The following is a 27,979-nucleotide window of genomic DNA, read 5'->3' as shown; positions in this document are numbered from 1 at the left end:
TTGTGTAGGTGTGTCCCAAGTAATTAAAACCCATTAGCTGCAAGAGGTGAGAGACCCAACAGCTTTCACGTGCAGCAGTGGATGCTTAACTTTCATGGTGTTGTACAGATCCCGTACTTTAAAATCAATGTTTTCATTTCAGGACTACACTTCAGGACTACACTCACAGGACTGCTTCAAACCACAAACAAAACGAGCAAAAAAAAAAGTCAATAGTGTGAGAAAGCATTTAAAACAATTTTATTGGAATGGTACAGGAATGGTTAATATTACAAGTTAAATCCTCATTGCCGGCCATCTACATAGGAAAAAATAATAGAAACGAACAAATTCAGTTCTTGCGCCCATCATTAACCTAAGACAGGTAAATGAACTAGAAAAACAGCAGATAGGCAACACATTCCTAGCACTCCTAAATCCAAGCAAGGTATCCGCATCAAAGTTAATGCACGTTTTACACACAGCCCCACAACAAAGAAATATTTTAGGTATTTTTCAGTTTGTGTTGGTGCCTTGTTCCCCAGACAAAGAAATAATTCAGTCTTTCTCAACAGAGCTTTCTTAGGAATGCTGACACAGTTTGAACGCTACCATATGGCAAGGAGGGGGGACCAGACGAGGGAAGTGACTTTGCTTTCTTAACTTGGCAGTTTCCTTGACCATCAGAAACAGAGGCTGACCTTGTTTCAGCATGTTTTGGGTCGCCGAGCTGACAATTTGGCAGCGACTTTCAGTTACAGCTTCTTCAAAATAATGCCTGTAGTTCACAAAGCTTACTTTCTTTACACAGGAAACACAGCAAATCAGCATGGGTGTACAAGTGACTCGTGTGTCAAATTCCACTTTCTTCACAAGATTTCACAGAGTAATCTCAAATACTTTCTTGAAAACGTGACCACTGGTTTAGACAGAAAAAGATTACACCAGTGTTAAGAAAGAAAAATCACCTCGGTTTGAAAAGGTGAAATCACAGTGAACAACAAAAACCAGACTCCGGGCTTAAAAAGCAACCCAACTTCCACAAGATCCCAAAAGTTTCGCAAAAATTCAGTAATCACCGATAAAGCCTGCTAAAGAAAAAGCACAAATGTGTGTGTAAATCTGAAGGTAAGGCAACATTAATCTACGCACGTATATTCTGATGGCGTGCTTGCTTTTTTAAGCACAAGCTCCAAACCAGCTCCCTGGCTCCCAAATCAGAAGAGATCAAATGTGAAATAAATATGATTTAACTAACTTGGCTCTGCGCTTGATCCCGATCACTCTGACGTCTGTGGGAGTTTCCTCACGAACTCTCGAGAAGCAGAGCTGCCTCCAACCAAGGCGAGAAGCTGCAGCTGTGTTTTAACAGATGTTGACAAAACGAGCAGTTTCCCTGAATGAACAAAAGCCCCAAAGAAATGCGAGGGAAGTTTTTAATTACTGCACTTTCGACCGTCTTTGTAAGCCCACGTTTTTACTTTTACCCTGCTCCCAATTTCCGACTTTAAAACATGAGCTGTGAACCATCTTAAGGAGCACTGCGTACGTCGTACGGCATAAACGTAAATGAACCGCGCTGTCACGATGCGCTGCAGCCTTCTGCTGAGCTGTGCCACCTGTTCCTCTTCCTTCATAAAGCAAAGAAAACCAAAATGTGTGTGTGCAGAGCAATTAGAAGGATCCTCTAATTACAGCAAGGACTAATTACCTTTCTAACTGTGTTTTGATGCTTTTGGGGGATAAGTGCATTATGTGGTGCATAATGCCTTTTAAATTACCCACACATTTTTAAAACCTGCTTCTTATCCTTTAGGGCACTTGTAATTATTTGTGTTTTTGCAGAACACGGCCAAGAAATCCAGGCTACCTCGTGAGCACTGGGAGGACAGACAGGTTAATATTGCACGTGCTAAACTCACCAAGACGCTTGAACAGGTTCGCAGCTCCTGCAGTAGCCTCATGATATGGCAACAGCAATGGAAATAAGTTGTTAAACCTTAAAAAAAATCTCGGGTAATTACACTAGCTCTTGCTGTTCAACCATTTACCTCTACTAATTTGAAAAAATACTATTTGAATCTAGTGACTACTTGAGCATGCGTTAAGATGCCTAACAGTATAAGCAGTGTGAACTGGTATTTTTGTAGAGAAATACGTTAAAGGCGTTCACCCTTCCACAGGTAAGGAAATGCCATTTCTGGCCATTTTGGCTTATTTGCAACATTGCCTGGGACTTAGGACATACTTCGATGTGCACTGACCCCTGCACGCAGACACGTACTGAAGGCATGCTCAGGCAGCTACCTGTCCTGATCAGCTTGCCAGTGGGAAGGCCGCCCAGTGCCCAAATCCCTTTATCTTTGTCAAAGAGCCCACTTGGATCACTTAAATGAGAACTACGTGGCATTTTGTTTGTTACCATCTGTACAGTGTGTTACAATACCAATCTTACATACCCCTCCTACAAAAGAACAAACACAGCTTTCAGAAGTGACTGCAATGGTTACGCTACACAACAGCACCCACAGTTTCATCCGAAACCAGAATCGAAAGAGGCTGAAAATCACGGTGAATTTCCGTAAGGGTTTTGAGGCAACTCAGGCACTAAGTTAGGATCTGACCAGGTGTGAGAGAGCGGTGCTTTTTTCCCATATTTTAAACAGCTGGATCCCTAGGTATAACCACATCTGCATTATTAGTACCGCAGTTTTTTGGAGTTTACACAAAACAGACGAATTGCCAAGACAATTTAAACTACGTGAAAGTCATTCGTGTCCAATTGCTTCGGTTCCTAAGCGTACAACTGGGTAATAATGCACCCCGTGCTTTCTACCTTTACGTTCACATTTTCGTATCGTGTTCAGATTTGCATTATATACGGTGAATGCTGCAAGCACCAATCAAATGTTAGAAATCACATCTATATTTCTTGAAGCAGAGACAATTGTACTATTTTATAAAAAGCTGTGGAAATTCCCTTTACAGAACATTTATTTAAGGCAGTTGGAATTCATGCTTGCTGCTTTGCCAGCGCTTCGGCTTCCTGAAAGAGCAGAACAGAAATCCATGAATTAGTACTTCGTAAAAGATGACAGCTTCCACATAGCTGTGCACCGAACCCAACTCGGAGTCCCCTCTGGCCACAATTACATTATAAACCAAGTCCCATACGGCACTGGCTTTACCTCCGATTCTGCCCGAGCTCGAGTAGGACTTGCAAGAATGTGCTGGTTATTCACCTTCCCTCCGCCTCCTGGCACGCACGCCCAGGGCCGGTTTGACCATGGAAGTTTATAACAGAAGAGCAGATAAAATGAGCGTGCCGCATTTCATGTTACGACACGAGAACTATTTAGAGATCAAAGACCTTTAGCAGAACTAGGGATAGACACGAATATCGCATATATAAGAAGAGAGTCTCCACATTGGGAAAAATTACGAAGAGGTACTGGGAGGGAGATCATTTCTTATTTATGGATTTTTAACTAAACCAAACTACCAGAAGCAACCACTGAGTTTTTTGCCTTCCAGAGGGCTGATAAGCAGGGATGCCTTCCTTGAGAAGGGCTGCTGCTTGCCACCCGCTCCTCGTGCCCAGGGCTCCTCGTAGCCCGCAGCTCTTTGAGGGACCTGGCATGGAGCTGGTGCCCTTCGGCTACGCGAGAACGCTCCTATCAAGCTGCTGAGAGCAAGGGGCAGCTGAAGCAGGTTAGCAGACACACCAGAAGCCTCTAACATTTCAGAAGGATCATTAAAAAACAACAGCCTGCATTTTTCAGTCTTTGTTTTTCATGAGGTGGTCGCACAAATGGGAAAATAACATCACAGAAGAGATGTAAATGGAATTTCTTTTCCTGCAAATGGTTTCCACCAGCATCCTTCTGACTGGAGATTAATTTAGTTACCTGTTAGCAGCAACGTGGCCTACAGAAGGATGATCAGAGTCACTGAGCTCTCATTGTGGCCCTTCAGGGGGGAGAGTGTGGTTTATTTTAAAGGAAATCTGCTAAACTTAGCTTTTACGTAATGAAGTTGTTTGCTTTGGTGACTGCACAGCAATACTGAAGATAACGGATTAACAACAACAGTGTTAACGTGAGCCGCTATGGAAAAAACATTTAAGAAAAGGGGGAGGACTAAGAAGGGAAATTCTGAGAGACTGTAAGACTGGTCGGAGAGGGGACACAGGCAGCGACCCCAGCCTGCAGTGCAGGAAGCCCCACGCATCTCTCTGTTATCTTAGACGTGGTGGGTCACGCCACTTTTCCTGGCTGCCTGCCCACGCGTGTCCCATCGCGCTGCTTCTCAGCGCAGGGGCGTGGGAAGGGCACCGCTGGCCCAGGTCTGCCGAGCTCCCCGACCCCACTCCGCGCCACCGGCCGCACCGCGCAGCCACGCCGCTTGTGCCAGGGCACCCTGTCAGCTCCCAGCAGAAAAGGCAGGTGAAAGGGAAGGAGAGATAAGAGAGGACAACAAAGCCTGGGGAAAAAAATAAAAAAGTGCTTCTTGAACTGGTAACAAAGAGGAGATGGTTCTCCTGGCTTCGGAACAACTCCATTAGCAGCTATAAGCAGTACGGAAGTGACACCTAGCCTTTCTTTCTTTTTCTTTTTCTTAGAAAACGCAGGATCAAATAAATATCTTCAAAGCAGGCACTGCTAAACTGAAGAGGATTCCTGGCATTTCTCTCATTCCCAGGAACAAACCACCCGGGCTCAAAAATAGTTATTTGCATTTCTGTGCTCGCTTTCGAGCCCTTCTTTTAATTTTCCTTAGCATGAATACTGGAACTTTGTGTTCGCAGTCCCCCTTCCAAATCACTGGGAATTGATGGAAATGGACCTTGAGTGGAAGTTTGCTGCCAAGGCAATCCTCTCGTGCAGTCGCACACAGGCTGGTCCTCCGCTCCCCTCCCTTCCCCTAGCAACATGCACGATGGTGTTAACTACACCATCACAGCCAGGCGGCACGCAGCTCCGCTCCAAATGCCAATTTCAGCCTCTACAAATCAGTTTCTCCTCCTTGGCAGCAAGCAATCAGCTTGATTTGCCTTTTACGTCATGTAATTGTGGGATGGGTGCCGAAAGGCAGAGCAACTGCAGCATGCGCTGGGCACAAAGGCGCTCCTGTAAAGGTTATCTTCGCCGGCTGCAGCGCGCCTCCCCGAGCTGCAGCAGGCAGCGTGAAAACACCACAGAGAACAACTGTGTTCATGCTCCTCCTTCTTAGAACTCCTCTTTTTCCCTCGGGACAAATCAGAGCAGCTAATAACTGAGCAGACCGTTCCTGCCAGAGCTCCCACGTAGCAGGCTCGGAAAGAAATGATGTTTATAAATGTTACAGAGGCAGATGACCCCATTCATACGGCACCAACTGCTCCCTGGTACCACTGCACTTCCCAGACCTCGCACGTGAGGGGAAACGCGAGGGCTCTCCTGCCCCCTGGGGTCTCAGGGCCGCCTTTCTCTCCTTGGCTCCATCCCGCACTCTCATGCAACATTGTGCAGATGTTCTGAGAAATTTAAACAGGATTCAAACAACTGTGTGCAGCTGGGGCACGCATCCCAGGGTTTGCTCTCTGCCACTCCGTACGAGGCAGAGTCTGTCCTCACTGCACCACTCATTAGTGGAGTTACCGCTAGAATTAGCTTGGCTCCCCAAACTGTTTCAGTCTGACCTGCGGCTCCTGATGCTTAATACCAGCTGATCATCATCCACCTTTAAAATTAGGTCTCTGAGTGATGTGCACACTGTGACCTTCAACTCTTACATGACTAGAGTTGAAAGGAAGCGGCGTGGTTATCCATTGGAACAAGAAAACTGAGGTGACCTGGAGGATCCCGCTGCCCTCAAGTGAAACGTATAAAGCAGGCTTGTCCTGTCCTATCAAAATCAAAAGGAGAATTCCAGCCCACTGCATCCGCAGAGCAGCGGCCCGGTTTGTAATTGGCAAGGAAAACAAGGCTTCACATAACAAGCTGGAGGAAGAAATTACTCTGAAGTAAGACCAGATTATTTCAAAAGCAGTGACTGTGGTTCAAGGTATTTTCTAGTACAAAAATCTCAGCAAAGCTTCACATGAATTGTGTTATTTTTCCACAGAATTGAAATGATTTTTGTTAATCTTTTCATCCAAATTTCTTGTGCATTCGTCAGTACGAACATTAGCTAATCTTTCTCTTGTTCCAGGAGTGTGCAATTAAAAAGAATAAAATCCAGTGGTAAAGCAGCTAATTAATGCTAGTGAAGAACTCGAACCAGCTTTTTTTCCAAAGCGATGAAAGCTTTGCTGTTAACTTGGAAAATTGCAGGGTGGCTCCACAGTGAGGATACCAGAAGAACATCAGTACTGAACACGGAGTTTTTCTGGCAGAAGGAGGGGGAGGAAGATACCTCCAGGGAACAGAGCATCCTCCAAACAAGCCAGCACATAACAACAGCGTGTTGCTGTGATGCGGAAGCCTAAAAGCTGGTCTCTGGAGACCGAGTATCAGACCAGCGGGGAGATGCACTGGGACAACCACAGAAACATGTGAAATATCCTGCCAGGAGCAGAAAAGAACAAGGTATAAACTAGAGGTTGTGGTTTACCGTGACGAATGTACACACCTACCTTTGAACCAGGTGGCGCAGTCAAGCCTAAAAACGCATACACCGCGTTATTCTCTCGAGCTTCGAAGAAGGCTTCGTAATCCTTCGTGATGGGGTTGAGGGACACGGGGAGGAAACAAAAGATGGAAGTGTTAATTTTGGGAAATAATCAGAGCACAATTTGTTGTGTTACCCAACCTGCACCGAGCAAACTGCTTCCTGTGGCCTGATGCAAAATCGCTGATGCCGTGGGGTTTGGACTGTCTGAAAAGCAACGAGCTGGGAATTTCAGGATCTGGAGCAACAAGATGCTGCTGTGAGGTGCTTCAGCCTCTGCCAAGGTGCCAGCCTCTAGAGCAATCCATGGTCTGCCCCCCTCCAGCACCAGGCTGAGCCCACTCCTTGCCATCAGAAACTGATGCCAGACACCGATGCCCGCAGCTGCCATCGCTCACTGCTAACAGCGACTGTGCAGCTGTGGACAGAGACTCCTGAAAGATAAATTCAGACCTGTGAACTAAGAATATACCTGTTCTCACCACACTTTGCCCTCACAAACAAATGAAATCAGGGCAGACTGCTTGTTGCAGAACCGTCCTACTCACGTGCTGAAGGTGTCCAGCGGTTGCTGCAGCGTCAGCCCCGTTAAGAGCATCAGCCCCGTGAAGAGGTGCACGGCTCTGCCTCACTGTCTGGCACTGTATTAACACGGCCATTGTGGCTGCTCTGAATATGCACACGGGCACTTCCCAAGAAAATTAAGGTGAAAACAATGAAAGAATAAGAAGTACCCTTCTCTGGCTTTTTGTATCTGAAAGAGAATGCAGTTGTGTCTGGAGTACAAACAGCACAGCTTAGCTGTCTGCTAAGTGAGGAAACAGCAAGCAAAAAAAAAAAAACAGTGTGGCTCAGCAAGAGCAGTTGCCAAATACTGACCAAATGAGCCCAAAACGTTTGTGCAAGTCCACTGCTGCCCAAGTTACCACATACTTCCCGAGCTCCAGTGTCCACACTCAGCACGTATCTGACCTATGTCTTCCCTTTTCTGCCTTATAGCTGGAGCAGCAGCACGGGCTTCCTGCAGCTCTGCTGGGCAATGTTTTGCTGCAGGAGTCCTGGCGGAGAATTCCCTGGGGAGGCGGCAGCTCGGAGCAGGCTCAGTCAGGGGCTGAAGTCGGGGAGGGAGCTGCCATTGAGGGCAGGGCGCTCTGCATGCCTGCTGCCTGCTGCAAGCCCGAGAAATCGCAAGGGCTGCAGGAGCTGCGGCGTGCTCGGGGCAGGGGCGCCTCTCCGAAGGGGCTGATGCGCCGCAACAGAGGAAAGCAGAAAGAACTGAGCGCCGGAGCCCAGAGATGAGGGATGTCAAAGTTCTGCTCCGTTTGCACACCAAGCACTGGGGTGCTGCTTTGATACAGACTCAGTTAGATCCTCCCGAAGCCCCTCTGGTGACAGTCCTTGCTACATGCTGGGGCTGCTCGATAACAAAGGGGGTCTTTATCTTGCCACCGCAGAGTTCTGCAGGCTGCTTTGTAGCATCCGCCAGGAAAGGAATGCCCGTGACTACGGGGCAGCGTTTGTGCCAGCTCGCTGACATGCGGCGCCTACACTCACAGCCCTGCCGTGCGGCCACGCACAGCCCGGGAACACTCAGCTCACTCCCACCTCTGCCGGTTCCACCGCATCCGATGAGACAAACAAGGAAGTTCATGCTTGAGGAGAAGCAAATAAAGATGTAAAGAGCTTCAGATTAACTTTTGCCTTTCGGAAAGCTGAGCCGTAGCAACTTGAACCCAGCTACATAAATTCACCAAACTTCAGAAGTTCAAAGGGGCACCTGCCAGAACGGGGGGGATGAAACAAACACAAAGCAGGCACCAGCCTGAAGCATCCCCCAGCCTTCTCCCCAAAACTACTGCATAAAGAACTCGCATGGGCTGCAGCTGGGGATCCATTAGGAGCATCTCTGATGAGCACACATCCCAATGTAGCTGCAGATAGTTTTTCTCTGCCTGTCCCACACAGCTGCATGGCAGTGCCCTGCTCTGCTGCACACCTGTGGCAATGCAGCAGAGATTTTGGCAGCAGGAACAACTGCCCGGTGATCTGCCTGCATGCTCTGGGGTACCAGGGGAGGTGATACCGTCGTGACTGGACCTCCTCCTGTACAGAAATGTCTGCTTTTTTATTTTTTTTCTTTTTAAATAAGAGGTAGTTGAACAGAGCCTTTCAGCTCTCCGTGACTCGCCCCTTCTCAGTTTTCGGTTGCAGCCATTAATCGCTACGTTTGTCACTCCAAGCCAACTCTGTCCACCCCACGCCATCAGCACAATGTTGCCAGCCACGCGGTGCATGGGCTCAGGGTGGGTACTACCTCAAGTTCTGCTTTTCTCACAGACACGCAGAAAATGGCGCTGCGCTAGGAATCCCTTCTGTCACCGGCCACAGAATCACCTCGCAAAGGCTCAGAGCTGGCAGATTCCGGATTCCAGACTTTGAGCTCAGGACCAGGCAGCCAAGCGGCTTAGAAACAAAGCCACAGCAGCAGAGCAACGCACACTGCGAGCTCTCTCCAGAAGAGATCAAGTTTTAAAAATAAAATTAACAGTTAATCTAATAATCACTCAAGCATGGCCTGCTGAGTCCAAGTGCTGCAGGGCAGCATACTTTTGATCAAGCATTAAAATAATTACAGGCAGGAATTGTATTCGCAACATGGTTTTTAATCTCTTCAAAGCACTGCAGTAAGTGGGCTGCACCGGGCTTCATTTTGCAAGCAGCACCCAAAGGCTCATCCCAAGGACCAGAAAACCGAGCCATGGGAGGCTCCGAGGAGCTCGGCTTCTGGGAGACGAGCAGCGGACGGGAGCGACCCCAAATCCCCACGCAAAGCCCCGTGCAGGCAGAGCAGCTCTCTGAGCCCGCTACAGGTTGCTGCTACGCTGCCAGATTTCTATGAAGTGCTGCAAAACGGCACAGCAGTGAATGTGGCAGCACAAGGATGGGGACGAGGGGAGGTGACGCTTATCCCGAGCCGAGCCTTACCCCGAGGTACCGGCTGTCGTTGAAGAGCCGCGGCGGCAGCGGGTTGCCGCTGGCGGGCCGGCTGTCTTCCGGGACATTCTCCCGCATCCATTTCCGATTCTCCTCGTTGGCGGCGATGTCCTTTTCCTCAAATTCAATTTTGTTGGCTTCCAAGAACCCTAAAACATCTTGCTGCTGCTTTTTTATCTGTCGGAAAGATGGGAGGGAGGGAGAGAAACAAACAACATCAGTCAAGCCGTGCTGCCAGTTTTGCAATTCAGGGGTTCAGTGCAGAAACAGGGGGGTACAAAACAGGCTGAAAATGAAAACTGGAAGAAAATGCTCAGAAAAAAAAAAAAAAGTATCTTCTAAAGAGCCCCATCCGAGGGGCTGCGGGTGATGTCCACACACACAGCACAGGCCTGAAGGAGGTGCTGAAGGCACAGCCCTACCAGCCCGGTGGGCCGGGGGCTCGGGGAAGGCAGAAGCCCTTTTCTTTGACCTCAAGAAGTTTGCCAACCAACGTAGGTGCTGAATGCGGAGTGATTTAACAACCCCTTCCCTAAATGAAGGGCTGGTCTCTGCCCCCACGGCCTCTCCGGCCTGCAGGAGAGCTCTCGGGTGAGATCCCACACCGACACAGCTCATCCCCCTGTACTGGGTCTGGCTCACACGGCACCCAGGCGAGAAGTGGGATCTGTGAAACAAAGACGGTGCCGGCCACGGACAGGAAAGGTGGTTTTTATTACTGTCAGACGTGAATTATTAACTTCCTGGCACAGAGATGTTCTGCTTGTGCTCTGGTCTTCCTCTGCATGACTTGAGCACCGTAAGGGAAATCATAACCGTGCGCCTCCAGGGAAACAAGGGAAAATGGGACTTGATGGGAAGTTTGTTCCCTTCAGAGAGGTCTGTTAGGAACCAGGACAGACAGACCCCTGTGAGTCTATCGCAGGAAGGCACAGGGGGACCTTCCTCCTGCTCCCTTCGTGCAGGGAGCCACGGCGCTGAATTCCTCCCGGCGTGCTCCACTCGCTACCCACCCTCTGCAGAAGGATCCGACGGAGTAACGCTGCGGTGCATTAGCAGATTTTTTTATCATGGCCAAGAATAAATAAATCGGACAAGTTAATCTCGCCTCGAGGAGGTCATTTGTGTCACAGGCTGCGCACCAGAGCATTTCTCAGCACGCTCGCACCCACCGGTAAGAGACTTCCTTGTTTGCCTTTAACAACAGGGGTCACAGCAGGAGGGGAAAGTTTTTCTCCGTCGTGTTATAAAGGTCAAAGAGAAAGGAGGCAGCGCTTCCTTCAGCGGCCGTTTGTAGGGCTGGAATACGGGAAAGGGCTCTGTAGCTGTAAACTGCTCCGCCAGCAGCCCGCGTTCAAGGCCACGGGCCCACCCGGGAATAAACGGAGGCTTCTTCCTCCCTAACTAATTACCCGTTAATTAACCGTTTCCCACCAGCTGTAAATTACGGCTGAAGCCAGCTCCCATTAGTCTCAGTTCTTTAACTTGCAAAAAACCTCCCGGCTTGCCAGAGCTGTTTGCTCAGCGACAGGTAGCACGACGGGGTCCCCGCTTCGTGACTGCAGCCGGCAGTCATGGCTCGCCTGGCAGCGGCTACTGGAGAGGGATTTGTGCTTCTTCTGCTAGAAGAGGCACCGCGTGGAAGGCAAACGTGGCATTTTGGTTCCTGCTCCACCACCCGCCTATGGTCAAGGGAGGGAATTCTCCCTCCACGGTGGTGGGAATGCCCGGGAAGGAAAAGGGATGGTGCACATGGAGTGTTAGCGCAGGCGCTCCCCCGAGGATGGGAGCCTGGGAGCTGGTTCCTGCTGCCGTGGTTGGGAAGGAGTGAGGAGGGAGGGTGGCCCCCACCTTCAGGGGGTGCTCACCAACAGGCAGCTCCCTCCGGCTTCCCAAAAAAGCGCTGGGAGCTCCCAGCCGGGCACGGGCACCGCTCAACGCGCGTCCAGACACTGCTCCTGGCGTTGCTCAAACAACCGCCGTGCCTACAGCTGGTTTGGCCCAATGTTGAAAGGAAACATTCAGCCAAATGAATCTGTTTTCACTCGGGTTTGGCTTCAGTGTCTGCTCCACGAAGAGAAATGGCTTTATGGAAAGTGACTGGAGGTTAAGCAAACTCGTACCGCAAACCTGGAATCTTCTGCATCCAAGATCTTCACAAGCAACAGTGGAAGCTCACGGTGCCAGCAGTTTTGTGGGTGGTTTATTTGAGACTCTCATGTTCCAAGGTTCTCCTCCTTTCCAGTTACAAGGCAGCCATGAAATACCAACCTTCCAACAGAGAACGCGCAGAGAACGACACCATGAAGGCAGGTAGCTAGCATCGTGAGCGAGTATTGTCCCTCCGTGGAATCCACACCAGAAGTTACCTTGCTGTTCCAGGATGCAGCTGCACCCCTGGACGGTGGCAGTAACGCAGGAGAAACCACAGCAGAGCGGCCAGGAGCAGAGCTGGGTGACGTCGGGCAACAAATCGTATCCATCAGAAACGGAGCTTCAGCCCCAAAACGGGCAGAGCACTTCCCACGCACGCTGTGGCACCTCCGACTCTAAATGTTTTTTCTCCTTCAAATCTCTACTGTTAAAAAAAGAGTGCTGCTATCTGGCATTCTCTCGCCAAGGCTCACCTACACGTGCATCGATTTGCAATCCAAGGCTTTCTGTTTATTTCAGCAAACGCTTCCAACTACAGCAAAAACCCATCCCCGGTACTTGAGGTCACTTCCAAGAAAGCGATTCCACTCGGAGCGACTTGCCCAGCCCAGCAGGCTCCTGACAGCTGGGTAAGACACCGACGTGCTGCCGGGACGAGTTCAAAGCAATGCCAGCACCTCCAGCAGTGGAAGAAAACGATGTCAAGCTGCCAGGATTGCTGGAACCTTCCCGGGAGCAGGTCCCGCAGGAGCAGGGGAGCTCGGGGGTGTAGGACGGCCAGAGGGCTGGGGGCGATGCTCGGGGTCCCGCGCGCTGCCGATGCCCCAGCCCGGCCCTCTGCGCTGCCCCGCTGCAAGGAAACCGTTGTTTGCATCTGTTATTGAAAAGGGCTTCAAAGACATTTGTCCGGTGTACGTAGGCACAGGCGTGGCAAAGAATAGCCGAGTCTGCTCTGCTGGCCAAGAAGGGTTTTGTTTTTAAGCCTTGTTATTTCTTCAGTTTATAAATAAATTCCCTGCTAGACAAGAGACGTGTTTTGGAAGTCTATTTCTGGCCCCTGGAGCCCTCGGAGCCTGCAGCCGGAGCTCTGCGGCTGCCCTCAGCCAGCGAGCGGCTCTGGCACACGGTGCGGGGCATTCCCGGGGGCCCCGGACCCACTTTCACACAGGGGAAAAACAGATTTTTTTTGCAAAGGTACAATTCATCTCTTGCACCGAACGTGTGCCCGATGCACCCCCCTCCCCGCCCACCGCCGAGAGCTCCCTCGTTGTTTTATTTCCCTTTTCAAAGCAGCACCGGGACAAGGGAGAACGGAGACATCAGAGCGAACCCCCAGTTTAGCTTAGAGACAAAAACTGCTCTAAAAGCTTTTTGCCACTTCCACTTCCAGCCCTGGGACCTCAGCTAGGATTGTAGATAAGGAACAGCACCCAAATCTCTGAGGGGGTTGCATTTTGAGCCACTGATGGTTTTAAACAAGTTGTTTTATCACGAGGGGGGCGATTCCTTGTATCCCTCAGGACATCTGTTCCGTGCAGAGAGGTGGAGAAGTGCAAATCCCCAGGCGATCCCCCTGTCTGCAGCCAGGCTTGGCACCATCACGAATCCTCGGGGTTTGTTCTGAAGGTGGCTCAGCTCCGCCTGAGCCCCGAACGGGAAAAGCTCAGTGCCAGCCGATGCCAGCAGCGCATCCTTTCGCCCCCCACAGCCCGGGTGGTGACACCCCAAAGTGCCGAGGGGCGCGGGGCAGCCCCAGGACCACCGTGCCGCTGCCAAGGCACACCAGCGAGCCGCAGGGAGCCCCGCCGGGCTGCCAGGGGCTGAGCTGCCCTGCCCCGGCCTCGCATTCCCAGCCTGCGGCGCGGCGCAGACAGCAGGCTAAATATGTCCAGCAGCAGCAGCAGCTTCTCCCTCCTCATGTGGCTGCGGTAACACAACTGCTATTCACGGCTGCTTCTTGGATTTTTTTTTTTTTTAAAGCTCGTCCTTTGTTTTTTGTCTGCCTGTTTTTTCACTTTTTTCACATTTCTGACGATAACGCCCTCCTCATGCCGGCTGCTGGTGCAGAAGCTGATGCTTGTGAATCAGCTGCTGGCAGAGCGGGGATTTCAGCTCCCGGTACCTTGCAGGCAGCTCCCCGCGGCATTTCGAGGCAGGGGATCCTGCTGTGCTTCCCTGGAAGCTCACCCCCCAGCCAGGTCCCTGGAGGCTCAGCCCCCACAGCCAGGACACCGCAGCAGGAGGGCACACCTCTGAGCAGGCTCCTTCCTGGGCTCCGTTAGAGCTTTCTGGGGTTCTGTTGTAATACTCCGGGATCCAGGTGTATATACAAGCTTCCTTGCTTCCACTCACACAAACGAGGCAGATTTTTCCCCCCGTATCACCTTAAACTTCAGAGGCGCCAGCTCTGGTGGTCAGCATCGCTGCAAGCTGCGGCCAAAGGGTGGAAAACTGGAGGGCACCTGCAGCAGCCAAGGGCCTGATGAGAGCCCTGCAGGATGCCTCCGGGTGTCTGTCCCACTTCCCTCTGCCTGGTAGAACATCCACCTATTTTTAGGTCTGGGCAGTTATCATCGCAGAGCTCCAACCACTTCTTTGTCTGACTATTTTAAGCCACGTGCGACACGCGGCAAGGCCATCGCTGGCTTTTGCAGTGCTGGGCTTCTGCTCTGCAAGGAACGATGAGGACAAACACTAAAACCACCACCGACTTCTGTGACCCAAACCAAACACAAGGGGCTGGAAAAGCTCATACTGTACTCGTGCTTCCTTCCTTTCCTTTTTTTTTTTTTTTTTTATGTTTTTCTCCAGAAACGAGGCCGTGTCCAGATGGGCTCTGTCTGTACTCCCTCTGTCCCTCCGGGTCAGCCCGTGCACATCAGCACCCATCCTGCACGGCTCTCCAGTGGTGCTGCCTTGCACTGGGTTGCCCCCAGCAGCTTTAAAAGCCACCAGCTTGGGCACAGCTCTCCCCCCCGGGCGCTCCCTGCCCCACCGGGCTCGGGCAGCTGCCAGGCTCCTGCTCCTCACATGTGGACACTGAGGAAAAAGCCCAGGGCTGAAAGGACGCAAAGCCGCCTCTCAGGGCAGCGCTGAGGGAAGTGTCCTGGTTAGTGAGAGCTTTTTGCAACCCATCATGAAGGCTGCATCGCGTCTGGAAGCACACGGCCTGCTCGCAGGGGGGTGTAGGGCACCGCGCCTCGCAGCAGGGCGTGCGGCGGGACCACCCCCCTGAGCAGAGGGCAAAGCCTGCGCTGCCCAGAAGCAGCCCGCGACGTGCTCCAGAAGCTGTAGGAAGTTACATAAAGGGAAAAGCTGCATCACGAGAACAAAAATGAGAGCTGCTTTTACGGATTATAACGCCATTTCAAGTGCGCTCATTCAATAACCCGAGGCCTAAAACTTCGCTAAATCCCACGGCAAGAAACTCCGAGTGCAGAGGCCGCGGTGCTCTGACACACGACAGCCCATTCCCCCGAGCTCTGTGCGGCCGGGCTGGGAAAGCAAAGCTACCAAATGCCCTAAAGGCGTCCGAACCGACCGGCTGCCCCACATCAGAGATCCGCTCGGCTGCTTTCCTCCAGCAGCGGCCAAAAGCAGATCCCGCTGCCCATCAGTCAAGCGCGAGGCCAAGGAACGTTTCCTTATTTATATCCTCGCGGCTCCTGGCAAGCAGCTGCAGCCGCGCTGCCTAACGAAGGCCTGATTACTTTTTAATGTGTTTTAAGCTTACTTTCTGTGAAGGCACCTGAAGGATTAATACTGCGTTGCATCCCAAGCCAAATTCTGCTCTGAACAAATAATATCCAGGCACCTGGGAGGGCAGGGCGAGAATCCGTTCACCCCTTTACACCTGCTTCTCGAGGGGCTCTTGCGGTGCTCCTGCATTTCCGACACGCAGAGCATCTCAACACCACCAAGACCCGAAGATAATCTATAAAAGTCCCATTTAATCAACGTCAGATTTTGCTCCGGGGCATGGAAATGATCTCTGTCAGGTGAAAACCCAACTCGGTTCCTGCTGAAGCCACCAAAATCAGCAGCAAATCTTTCTGCTCTTTCTTGGCCCCAGTGAAAAGCAGGGTGACATCGTGCACGCTCCTTCAGCTCTCCCCCGTGCCCGCTGTCCCCCGGGAGGTTGTGGCTGCTTTTCTCACATTCCCCGGACCACCAAGGCCCCCGGACCAGAGCAGCAGCTCCCGGCTGGACTTGCCTGCGGGTCCAGCTCACCACGAGCCCACCAGCCCGAGGCACAGCTCACACAGAAGCAGTCTGGGTGGCCGAGCAGATCGGATGCAACCTCCTGGCTCCAAGCCTCCCTCTTTAGTCAGGATGTGCTTCCTCACCAAAAAAAGAAGAAGCATCCCTGCAGCGTTTGCTTTAGAGGCCTCTGTTAATTCTGCAAAGTGCCAAATGGGAGCGGTGTGGAAGCCAGGATGCCAAACGCTCCCCTCCGTGGCAGCCGCAGCCTGCTGGAGCACTCCAAGAATAGAAGTAATGCAAAACCTTATTGCGAGGTTTCACCACAAATATGGATTAGCTTGTGGTGCCACAATTCGGACACATTTCTCTTACGTGTTTTGCTTTTCTGAAGAAGTTTTCCCTAGTTAAGGCCATGGAGCCCCAGGCAGCCCGTGCAGGGATCACCCTGGGGCCAGGAGCTGCGCGGTTCGGAGAGGAGGGAGGATCACCTTACCTTACCCTGCAGGCCCGAGCTTTGCTTCAGGTGAGAGCCTGAAGAAACGGGGACGAGCTGCAGAGGCACGGCTCTGCGCTGGCACCGTCCTCACACCATGAGGTGCCGTCCTCACGCTCATTCCAAGCTGCTATTGCAGCACAACATAAATTGACCTCTGGCCATTTTCTCAGCCGGTTTTGTGGCATTTGCCTTTTCCAAGCCTGAAAGCCGCTCGCCTGCTCCAAAACCAACAGAGAGCGAGCTTCCCGCAGCGGGAATACAGGCCCCATTATCCCGGTTAGCCATTAACGAGCCTCAGCCCCGCGGTTACTCCGTGCCGTTGTTGTTTCCTCTGGAAGATGTGGGACTTGGCAGGCTGCGTGCCCCCAAAGGCCCAACGAGCCCCTGGCAACAGCATCCCAGCTCCGGGGGGGTTAAGCAGAAGCAGATGGGCTCCCCCGGCCGGGGGAGGAAGGGGGCAGACGCCCGCTGGTGGCACGTCCTCAGCCAGGAGGGGGTTTGGCGGGGCGGAGGAGCAATAAAGCCCTTAAGGGTAGGCCACCTCTGTCACAGGCTCCTCGGGTACCTTTGGGGGGCACCTTTTGCATCTCGCAGCTTCTGCTCCTGTTAGCAGTAATTTTATTTCTCCAAATCACTTGTTTGCTTTGCTATTTGGATGAGGGTTCATTTCTGGCTGTTCCTACAACCAGGACCAAACAATCCCCAGCCCAGCCTGGCAGCCAGGCCTTCAGCACTGACCACACGGCAGTTTAACACGCACAAGACCCATCTCCAGTCAGGCTCAGCATCACGGGAGCAGCTGAAAGCTCCCCAGAACATGACAAATATTGAGGTGCTTGGAAGTTCTCCCTGTGGCCAACAAAAAAGGGGGAAAACTCTGTGGGTGCCTTTGTAAACCTGTCAACTCCAGCGACTTTAGAGGAGCTCGAGCCCTGCAAACCGGGGTCTCACCACTGCTGTCAGCCTCAGAGCCTGCTTCTCTCAGCCAGCCTCACTCCAGGCCAAGACAATTCCTCCTTTGTCTCCCTTGCCGTACAGGGGTCCGGGACAGGTCGCAGATGATCAAGAGAGCAGAGCAGAAACAAGTAGAAGAACACTTTTGGTTTCCTTTGCCTGGCCAAGGCAGGACTGGGGCCAGCGAACGAGTTAAAGGCAAAGGCGAGCACCGCGCAGGGCTCCTGTGGTCTGCACTAAGAGCAAGGTTTGTTTCCTCTGCGCTTTAGCACACAGACTAAATTAACCGACCAGACTGAAGGCTTACAGCATTAATTGCTGTTTCGCTGGGTCTGTACTGCCAGGTATTCATTTCTTTTAAATAAAACTTGCTTTAAGAAGAAATACCGTGTGAGCCAGGGGTCCTGCTCTACACCCAGGTGCTTCTGTATCACTTTCTGCCCTCGAAGAACTCACAAACCAGAGGCACCATTTAGCAGAAGTCTTATGGGTGGCTGCTATGCTAATACTAAACCAAATAAATTCTTTGAAGACAATAAAGCCCTTTTTTTTCTAACTGAAAATAGCCACCTACCATAAGTGAAAGCTCCCAAGAGCTGCCCTCTGCCCGCCAGGAGCAGACGCCCAGCCCCTGCTGCCTCGGCCCAGAAGGCTGGCATCGGGGCTTTGCTCTGCAGGGCACCCCTCGGGTGACATCCTGGGGTCAGGAATTCCAGGAACAGCATGTTTTTCCATCACGGTAAGGTCCTTCCCCCCAGCTCTTCCATCCCACAGCCACGGGGAGCTGCCACCATCCGTCCCACCCCACAGGCAGGGCACGGTGCTGCTCACACCGCGACCGGGGCCACCCCACAGCCTCATCACACTGGGATCTCTCTCATCACCCTGCTACCATCTCCTCTTGTTTTTCAAAAACCACGGGCTTCCTCCTGCCTCCGTGCAAGCTAGCATTCGCATACCACGACCGAGCCCTGAGACAAACAATCTGCGTTTCATTTTTTCAAAGGCCGAGTCCCCCAGCTGCTGCGTGCTGGAGGATGGAGCTCTCCAGGCCTGGGCTAGCAGCCAAGCGAGCTGCATTCCCCTCGTGTTCCTCGGGCTCAGCCTCATGCTCGGCTGCCGGCAGCACGATGGCTGTCCTAGCACCTTCCACGTTGCTAATCCTGGCCCCACAAAAGAGACAGCCGTGGATCCAGCTGCTCCTCGGCTCGTACAGGTGTCAATTCCTGCAGCGAGCATCCCTTGGCAGAGCCTTCAGGACCTCCTTCGAACTTCTCACAGCGTGTGCAACTCAAACCTCGGTCCCCTGCAGGAGAAGCAGAGTCCGTCGGCTACCTCCTGACACACTTTAATGCAGAGAAAGGAACCAGAAATTTAGAGGAAGATTGCTCGAGTCCAAAGGTCTCGCGGAGTGAGCCAGCAGAACCACGAGACGTGCTTATCTGTGCTGTGGGGTGGGAAAGAATTGCAGCTCCTAATCAGGATTATCAGGTCGCTAACCAGCAAGATGTAAACCTGCCCCTTTTTATTTTGTGCCTCCTTTTTACTTATAAATATCGTATTTCCTGCCTAGAGAAAAAAAATCCTACATCTATTACCCATAAATCAGCTCCAGTACAACTTCACTTCCACCCATGTCCCCCGAGAAAGCCTTGGGACATATTTTGAGTTACTGAGTTACCTGTTCCTGGCCCTCTCTGGCCGAGCAGCCTCGCACCACGCACACAGGAGCGATCTCAAATAAGCAGCATTAAGGATTTCCTCGGTAAAACCTTGCCCCGCTGGAGTCCATGGCAAAACTCCCAGCAACGCTCCCGCTGCCAAAGGTTCATCCCGCGAGGTGAACACAGATCTGCTGTTTAAACCTGCCCGGAAACCACAACTCTCATAAAAACGTGGCTTTAAGTGAAAACCATTTCTGTTTTCCTCGGGGGCTGCCTGTTTGCTGTTTACACTGGGCTTTGCCAATTCCTTTTGACCTAAGGCTGTAGGGGTGCTGATAAATCTGCCGTACTGTCTAGGCCTAAACATGACGTACATCAGCATCTGCTGCTCGTGCTGCAAAGCCACCATGTTCAGCAATCACCTGTCTGTAGCATCAAACCCTTCTGTTTCCTGCGTACCAAACACCCCAGCCCCGACATGGAGCCCACGGAGGATTTCCTTACGACGTTAACTAGGAGACCTAACGACAAAGCTTCCCTCTGCCAAGTCTTTCAGCGCCCAAATGTTGAGGTTTCGGTGTCTGCCCGCTGCTACTGCAGAGCCAACAGCTTCCTATGACACGTCTGGCAGCCCGGTGTCGAACTGCAGCTGCTCAGAAGGAAAGCAAGAGGAGAATTATGATTAAACCTCTGCTATTTGCTTCCTGGTTTCTAAGATACAAGGGACAAATACAGTTAAAAGTTCCTCCCATGTCTGCAGCCTCTCAAAGCATCTCAGAGCCTGCGAAGCAGAGGTAAGATCCTAATCGCATCGCCACATCTGCATGCAAAACAGATTCACAACCCGCTTACATTTGGAAGGAAGCTTGTAGTTACTCCAGTGTGTCCAAAGCCTTCTAACACTGCTAGAACTGCAGGTGTTTGTAGTAAGCACCACATTTAAAACAAAAAAGTCCCAAACATACACACATTTCTTCTCCATCAAACATTTTTTCCCCAGACAACACAGTCTCACATATTGTAAGCACAAACTGCTAACATAATTTTGGGAGCAGAGCCAGTTTCGTCCAAGCGCAGAACAGCTTCGTTGGGTCAGATCCCCCAGCCTCCTGCCTCCACCAGCCGCAGGCACACCAAGGACTGAGCACGCAGCGCTGACTGCCCCGCGTTACCCTCTCCCAGACTCAACAACACGCAGCTCTGAGTCAGAGGTGTTGTCATTATCTTTAATCGCCCTAATAGCCCTTCGTAGATTTTCCCCCTTCGTTTGTCTCGCTGCTTCCTGAACCTGTGCAGTTTTTGCCACACACAACATCCTCTGCCGAGCTGCACGTTGCCAAAGGAGGCACCCAGCTTCTCCCCGCTCTCCCCCTGCTGTGCTGCGAGGAGTCACCAGCAACCACTTCCTCTTCGTTCTCCCCCGCCGGACGTGGTTTTTTATCTTTTTTTTTGTGCTTTTTCAGCCCTCTCTCTGCTACAGAGCTCCACCTTATTTGGCTGTCCTCATAGAGCGCTCACCTCACGCTCCCCAGCATCTCTCCTGGCGTTGTTGCACTGCTCGTGGCGATCGTCCTGGCCTAACAAAGACACAGACCCGCCACAGATTTATGCAGTGCTACTGCTTTAACTTTGCTCTCCCCGGTCCTAAGAATTCCTGACATTTCACCTGTTGTTCATACCACTAATAGGGGATTTTGTAACCAGCTTCAAGCCCTGCACAGGTTCTTTCTTCCCACCGGAGCCTCACACCGCACCTCCGTCACCTTTCTCGTCTCTCTCCGGGTTGCCTGTGACTACACCGACCTGCACAGACCTCCGTGAGATCCCCCTCGTGACACCTGTGTGCTGCACCAGCTGCCAGACATCGCAAATTCTTGATCGTTACCTGCTTTATATAACCGGAGCGTAATCGATCATGTAAGCCAAAAAAAAGTCCTTCCCTCTTTTGCCCCAGCAGCTGAGCTGCTCTCTGGAAATCCGGCTGCCTCTGGCTCCTTTCTTTGCCCTGGCGCCACAGCACCTCAAACAGCAAATCCCTTGACAGGTAATACTTAAAACGTTACGCTCGAGCGCCTTCAGAATTGACGGCACGGCAGTACTCACGCGTGCGAAAGGAGCCCAAATAAAATGAACCTTCAGATAGCTGATTACAGAAATCACCACCTCCACTTCTCACGGGGAAAACTGAGCCCAACAACAGGCTGTAAGCCAGAACCAAAGACTGCCTCGGCCACACATCAGCTTTGCCTCAGGCTGCAGCTTGATGTTGACCCTTTCTTTACGTTCTCTTCTGGTGGCCTGAATGTCCCCTTCCCACCTTCTGAAGCTCAGGCTTAACAGCCTCCTGCCGTGCTGCCCTGAAGAGGATGTGCTCCTGGACAGAGGCTCTCTCTGGAACAAACAAGAGCAGCGTTACAATTGAAATTATTTCAGGCTTGATGAATTATCTGATGAGAAAGGTGTTTACATTGAATCACAACCTGAATACAGCTAGGGTCAGAGAAACAGCTAGCACCATGCTTTGCTGTGCAGGTGGGAGCGTCGTGGGGCACACGAAGCCCCTTCAGACCGGTGCTCGGGGCAGGAGCTGGGGCTGCTCCGAACTGCAGAGCTCCCGTCCCTCTTGCTAAGACAGGAAACTTCATCCTCAGCCCTTCTCTTTATCACAGAGAGACTATTTTAGTTCTGTCTTGAGCCTGAACAGCTGATACCTCTCAATGTTCGCCTGGTTCTGTTTGTCTCCTCTTTCCCCACTCGCTCTTTTTCTGGGAGGAATGAGCGGTAATGATAGCCTTGCAGAGACTCTTGGTTTTGGCATCCTCTCCTTGTTACATGCATGCCAATTCCATAGGAATCTTCTGCACGTAACTTTAATGCCTCGAGACAAGAGGACTTCCCTGCTCAGCTCTGCCAACGCTGCAGCAGTGCTGAGCACGGGCCTGACGCGGCACAGACGCGCCTGGGGGGAGCCGGGCACCGGGGCTGGAGCAAACGGTGCAAGGTGAGGGTGCTCAGCCTCCGTCCCGGGCCGGCCCTTCCTGCTCCAGCAGCAGAGGGGGACAAATCCTGACACCCTGCCTGGGGATAAACACCGTGCTGGCTGCAGACACAGCCAGTCTTAACAAAACCCCTTCCAGCTGCAGCTGCGGAGCGTCATCCCAGGAACCCTTGTATTTAAGCATGGTAGAGTGTTTTGTGTTTCGATCCATTAAAAGTGGCAACAACCGCAGCCAATTTAACCTTTGGCTCTGTTAAGGATCTGAATGCTGTATGTTAAGAAAAACATTTGGCTTATCTAGAGTTTGGAACAATGATACAAAAAAAGGATGGCCACGAGACAGATGGAAGGCACCCCGGCTGTCTCGCTGCGTTCATGTTATGTATCGTGTCTCCTACCCTGAGAGCTCGAATCCAGAACAAGTCTTGTTCTGAAGAGAGAGAGGGAGAGGTGAAGTTTGGTTATCCTTGGACATCCCCAAGGCTGCTTGCACAGAGCCGGCTCCTTTTGTCACTTTTTGGGGACTGCTGCAGGAGGAAGCAGCCTCGCCAGCCCTCACAGAGCCCCAAGCTGTCGAAGACGAGCAGGGATGAGAGCAGGTGGGTACAGACAGCCCTGCTGTTCTGCCTCAGCTCCAGCCCAAAGCACTCGCTGCCAGCTGTACATCCATGGCAGCACCAGAAGGTGCTTCTGGGGAAGAGAGAAGAAGAGTAGGCGTCAGGGCTAGCACACGTTTGCATGGCAGAGCACAGGCTGCTTTCCTCTGTGCTTCCTGGTGGGCGGGGAGGAGACCCAGACCCTTTCCCAAACAAGAAAACAGCACAAAAGAAACACCAAGCCCCAAACCCTCCCATCCCTGACTCTGCAAACAAAAAAATAAACTCAGACTTCCTTTCCTCTTCAAGCCACCCCCAAGCAGCAGGAGCCGGAGACGTGCTGGGGGCCGGATCCAGAGCCGCACACCATCCAAACACCCGGGGGCTTCCCGCACGCTGCCGCAGCTCACACCAGGGCACCGGCGCTCTCAAATCCTGTGGTCGCAAACGGTGCAGTTGCTGGCAACACATGAACGCTCACGAGCCCGAGAAGAATTTAAACAGCTGGCTCCTTTCCACAGGGGATCGATGAAAGCAGCAGTCCGGCTGCCTTCGGGAAGTTCTGGTGCTGCAGGGAAGCTGGAGCAACGTCCTCCCCAAACAGGACAAAGTACCTAAATGCCAACGGAGTAAATCACAGAGTAGAGCAATTCAGCCTCCTCAGTCCCCACATCCTTCTTCCTGGAGCAGGAGTGGCAATTACTCCCCGGCCTCTCCTCCTTTCGCGTCTTACAGGATTTGAACGGAAGCCTGTAGCCAAATTCAGCCTCACAGCCTGCGCAGTCCCCGCTCGAGTCAACGCTTGGGCGCTCCTGAACGTGCCATTTGCGGCTGCCATTTCACGTTCGTGGCCTCCAACACGGCCTCGCGCTGAGGAACGCTGCTCACGTGGGCTGAGTGTCCCTCAGAGGGGCTCCAGGATGGCCCTGGACTCCCGCGGCCGGTGCCTGCAGCTCCTCGCCGTAATTACAGCCACCCGTGCTGCTTCACCCTGGCCCGGGGCTCACCGGCACAAAGTCCACCCCAAGGAAGTGCGAAGAAAAAAGGCATCTGCTGGTTCAGGACTTCCAAATTCAGCCTTCAAACCGAGCTGTAACCACGACGCTCTGATTTCCTGGGTGAAATCCAAACAGCAGGCCGGACCCGGACTGCAGTTAGAACATCTTAACGATAAACTTTCAGTACATTCAGCTAGCTCTGCCTCCGAGAAGCACAGCCACAAACCACATCGCACCGCCACCTCTACCTCCACCACGCGGAGTATAAAGCACAACCCATGAGCACACAAACGCCGGGCTTTGCAGCCAGCGAAGCACACCAGGGATAAGGCCGTGCACTTACCAACTCCTCGCGCTGGAAAGCGGGCAGCTCGGTCACACTTTGCACAGAAGCACCCCTGAGGAGACGCCACACAACACAGGCACGGAGGAATTAACAGCACGGCGTGCTTCACCTGAAATCCCTTGAAACATACTCGGAGGTGCCTTTGCTTAGACACGAGCATCCTGTAGCAGTTTCTCCTCACAGATACATGGTACTGAATATAAACATTAGAGAGAACGGTGCCTCGGGGAAACATTTTATACAATGTGATATGGAAAATTATCCTGCAGAACAAAGTATTCCTTTGCCAATAAAAGACCACAAAATGTGGGCACCCTCCAAGACTCACAGCCCGAGGCTGCAAGGTGTGAAGCAGCCGCAGCGCCCTTCCCTCCGGGGGGAGATAACGCTTCCCAGAGCCCCACGAAAGCTTCACCAGCTTACAGAAACTGGGCAGTCATTTTCTAGGAAGGAGGCGCTTTTGTACTTATTGCTGGTTTGCTTTTACTCGAGCAAATTCACCTTTCAAAAAACCGAAGTAACCCCACGTCGGGTGCTGCTGGCGGTACAAAGGCATCGTGGCAGGAGTGAGAGCCGCCTTGCCAGGCTGGTATTTGCCAGTTCAGTCGCTGTGCTGGAAATGACTTTGACTCAATTCCACCCCTCTGCAGCAAACTGATGAGGATTCTCCATTCCCCAAGTGGGTTATTTCACACTCAGCACCCGGTAAGGCTCCTCTGGCCTCCAGGCACAGCCTCTCTCACGAGCAGCTTGTTTTAAGGGACAGGAAAACGACTGATTCCCATCAAGCGCCTTACAGGCGAACGCTCAAACTTTCCCTTCAGCGAGGTGCCTCTCTGTTCTGCTTTAAGTTGAAGCATCAATTAAAATTCTTATAGCAGAAAGAAAACAGCCACCCGGTGAGGCAGGCTCGAGCCCTGCCAACAGAAACACCCTTGGTGTGCTGAGTAAACCGTGCAAGTCCTGCTCATTACCGCGACATCTCTTCAGCTGTGCTCGCTTTGGACCTGGCCTTGGGTACACATATGTAATAAAACTGGCGATTGTGTGGATGTTGTGCTTACATTTCATACAAACAGACCACACCAATGCTAATATCCAAATTCCACCGGCAAGGATGCACGAGGGACCCTAAAAGGCAGGGAGGGGGATGTTGGCACTGAGCCTCGTGACACGCACAATCCGCACAGACAGAACAGATTCCACTTAGCAAATAATTAAAGGCCTAATTTAAGACCAGGTAAATGTAGCCAAGATCAGTGGCTGTATCCCTGGAGCTTAGCGTCGCTACGCAAACCCAAAATCAATAACTGCCATTAGGAGGTCACCGATAAGAATCTACAGCAACAGAGTCTGTCAACTGGAAACCTATTAACAGCTGTATTAGAAAGGAAGAATTACGTTTCAGTCTGCTAATGACTGCTTCTTTCCTTCTCACTGATAATTTTGCAAGAAGCCAGCAGAAATTCCTTTCGACCCCCCTCATAAATGAGCCACTCAGTATTTCAAGACACTTTCAAGACCGGCATCGGATCATCACCAGCTTTCCGTCACCGGCATCAGCGTGTCGGTGTCAGCAGCAGCACCGAGGCCACCAAAAAGGACAGGGGGAGAGGGGCAGAGCGGGGACACCCGAGGGATGAGGGACATCCTTCTGCTCCTCTCCCAGGGCAGGGCTCAGCCCCTGCCAAGAGGAGCCCAACACAGGCTTACCCCTGTCAGCCTCCAGCCGCACAGCTCACCGCAGGCTGGTTTTGCTGCTGAGGACCATAGAGCAGCAGCTGTGCTAACAGGGAAGGAGAACTCAGTGCAAGAGGCGGGGGCCTGTCCTCCTCCTGGCTGTCGCCGGCCTCTGGAAGCTGGGACCCCGCACCTCCGGCAGGCTGACACGGACGGGCATCACGAAAGCGGCGGCTTGGCCCCTACCTACGTGCAGCAAAAGTCTCTAATCCCTAATTGCATTCCTTGGCATCCTGCGAGTCTCTTCGACATCGACACTGGATGCGACAAACCCCCCTGGATTTTAGGCTCGAAGCATCTTTCTGGCAGAAATCCGGCAATCTTCAGGACGCTGCCGCTGAGGCGGGTCCGGCCCCAGGCGCAGACTCGCACTTTTTGTGTTCGCTTTGCTCTGGAAGGACACACACAGACACACACAGACACACACACACACAGACACACACAGACACACACACGGACACACACACAGACACACACAGACACACACACAGACACACACACAGACACACACACAGCCTTCTGGCCGAGCCCTGCCGCCACACGGTGCCCAGCCCGGCTCCCGGTTCATCACACGGCGGAGCAGCCACCAGCACCGAGCTGGGCGGCACAACTCGGCCGTGAACTTCGGGAACACGGCAGCAGCGGGGCAGGAGCCCCGGAGGACACAACGGGGCTGCTCGGCAGGGCCGGCGGCTGCAAGCACGGCTCCCCCCGGGGCTGCGCGCCGCGGGTCCCGCACCGTGCCCCCCTCCCAGCCCCGCAGGGCCCCTCACAAGTTTCCCGGCGCGCCCCTTACCGCCGTGGAGCCGGAGGAGGAGGCGATGTAGACCTTGATAACCATGCTGGGGGGCGCCGGGAGGGTGGGTGGGTGTGTGAGAGCCGAGCTGAGCCGAGCCGAGCCGAGCCGGGCGGGCTGGAGGCAGGCAGGGAGGGGAAGGGAAGGGAGGAGGCTGCGCCTCGCCCCGCCTCGCCCCGCCGCTCTCACTGGGCTGCCGCCGCGGCAGTCACCGCCAGCCAGCCCGGAAGAGGGGAAAATGGTTTAAAAAAATAAAAAATAAATAAATAAAAAAGGAGGGGGGAGAGAAAGAAAGGGGCGAGGCGAGTTCCCGACGAACCACGCGAGACGTGCGGGGAGGAGGGCGGGCAGGGGAAGGGGCTGCGCTGAGGCGCCGGGCTCGGCCGGGGGGCGGTGGGGGAGAGCCCCGTGTATGTGGGCAGTGGCCGAGGGGCTAACAGCCTCGAAGAGCACCGGCCCCCCAGCTGAAATGGGCGGTTTCCAAGGAAAAACTGCGTTAGGGATCCCTTCCCTCAGGGGAGGTGAAATCCAAGTGCGCGCGGTGCGAGCACCTCGGTACGCCGGGTGCTGCGCGGCTCCTCAGACCTTCCACAAAAAGGCGAGCAAACCTTTACAAACCGTGAGGGGTCTCAGACAAAGCTCCCGCCTCTGCCCCGTGAGGCCCATTTTCAGTCGAGTCAGAAGCAAAAATCAGCCAATTCTACAAAGATTGGGCTCCCAGAGCACCCTACAGCACAAGGAGCAGGGAAGGCCCGCAGCAGCAGGTGACAGGGTTGTGCACCCAGATGCTCTAAAAGCAAAGGCAGACACTTAGATCTGATGCGGTCTAACACTGGAAGCAATCAAAGGAGTGAAAGATGAGGCTGTCGAAAAGAAGAGGAGGTAGGAAGCTGCTGGTGTCGGAGACTTCATCTTGGGGAATGAAAGGGAAGAGAAGCAAGGGCAGGACAGGGACAGCTCAGACATCAAGGAGAGGTTAAGTTCCAGTTTTAGGTGATGGCCCCTAAGGAGCCTCCACCTAAATGTTAGAAACGCACCTTTGCCATCGTTCTTGCAGGAGATGCCTTTCATTCTGCCTTTCTTGCCTGTCAGTCGGTGCAAGTGCATTAGGCAGCACCTTGGTGCCCAGGCAGGGCTGGAGCAGCCACATCGCTGCTGCCGATGGGCTCAATAAATGCTGCCCTGGTTGGATTGTCACTCGGAGAGATGAGAAGAGACGTGTGGGATGGACAGGAGTTACTGTGCAAAAACAGTTAATTGACTTTTAAATATGTTTCATTGTGAAAGTCACCCTCCAAGTGAAGTGTTGGCCCATACCAAAATGCAGACCGCTTGGGCATTCGGCACAATTCAAAGGCTCTATCCTGTGGCCTCCCAGAACTACTGTAGTGCATCTTCCACACAATAAAG

The 27,979-nt window shown here is 52.6% G+C and overlaps 1 protein-coding gene across 1 annotated transcript; it reads right to left on the bottom strand.

The window, feature by feature from the left end:
• Positions 1 to 216: 216 nt before the first annotated feature.
• On the bottom strand, positions 217 to 26,729 carry SH3BGRL (SH3 domain binding glutamate rich protein like). Its single transcript, XM_035324711.1, has 4 exons — positions 26,570 to 26,729; positions 9,616 to 9,801; positions 6,596 to 6,676; positions 217 to 3,025 (listed from the first exon to the last, which is right to left on the bottom strand). The coding sequence occupies exons 1-4, from the start codon at positions 26,612 to 26,614 to the stop codon at positions 2,993 to 2,995; spliced, it is 345 nt and encodes a 114-aa protein (XP_035180602.1). The 5' UTR covers positions 26,615 to 26,729; the 3' UTR covers positions 217 to 2,992.
• Positions 26,730 to 27,979: the final 1,250 nt, after the last annotated feature.

Source organism: Oxyura jamaicensis, chromosome 4 (assembly GCF_011077185.1).
Source record: "Oxyura jamaicensis isolate SHBP4307 breed ruddy duck chromosome 4, BPBGC_Ojam_1.0, whole genome shotgun sequence".
In the NCBI taxonomy this organism is placed as follows: Eukaryota; Metazoa; Chordata; class Aves; order Anseriformes; family Anatidae; genus Oxyura; species Oxyura jamaicensis.
The sequence above is the reverse complement of the archived record's forward strand: the minus strand, read 5'-3'. Positions and strand labels throughout refer to the sequence as shown.

Excerpts from the sequence above, each read along its gene's own strand:
- SH3BGRL (XM_035324711.1), bottom strand. The coding sequence starts at position 26,614 with ATGGTTATCAAGGTCTACATCGCCTCCTCCTCCGGCTCCACGGCG. Across the intron at positions 9,802-26,569 it reads CCTCCTCCGGCTCCACGGCG|ATAAAAAAGCAGCAGCAAGA; the intron begins GTAAGGGGCGCG and ends TCTTTCCGACAG. Across the intron at positions 3,026-6,595 it reads CTGCGCCACCTGGTTCAAAG|GAAGCCGAAGCGCTGGCAAA; the intron begins GTAGGTGTGTAC and ends CTGCTCTTTCAG.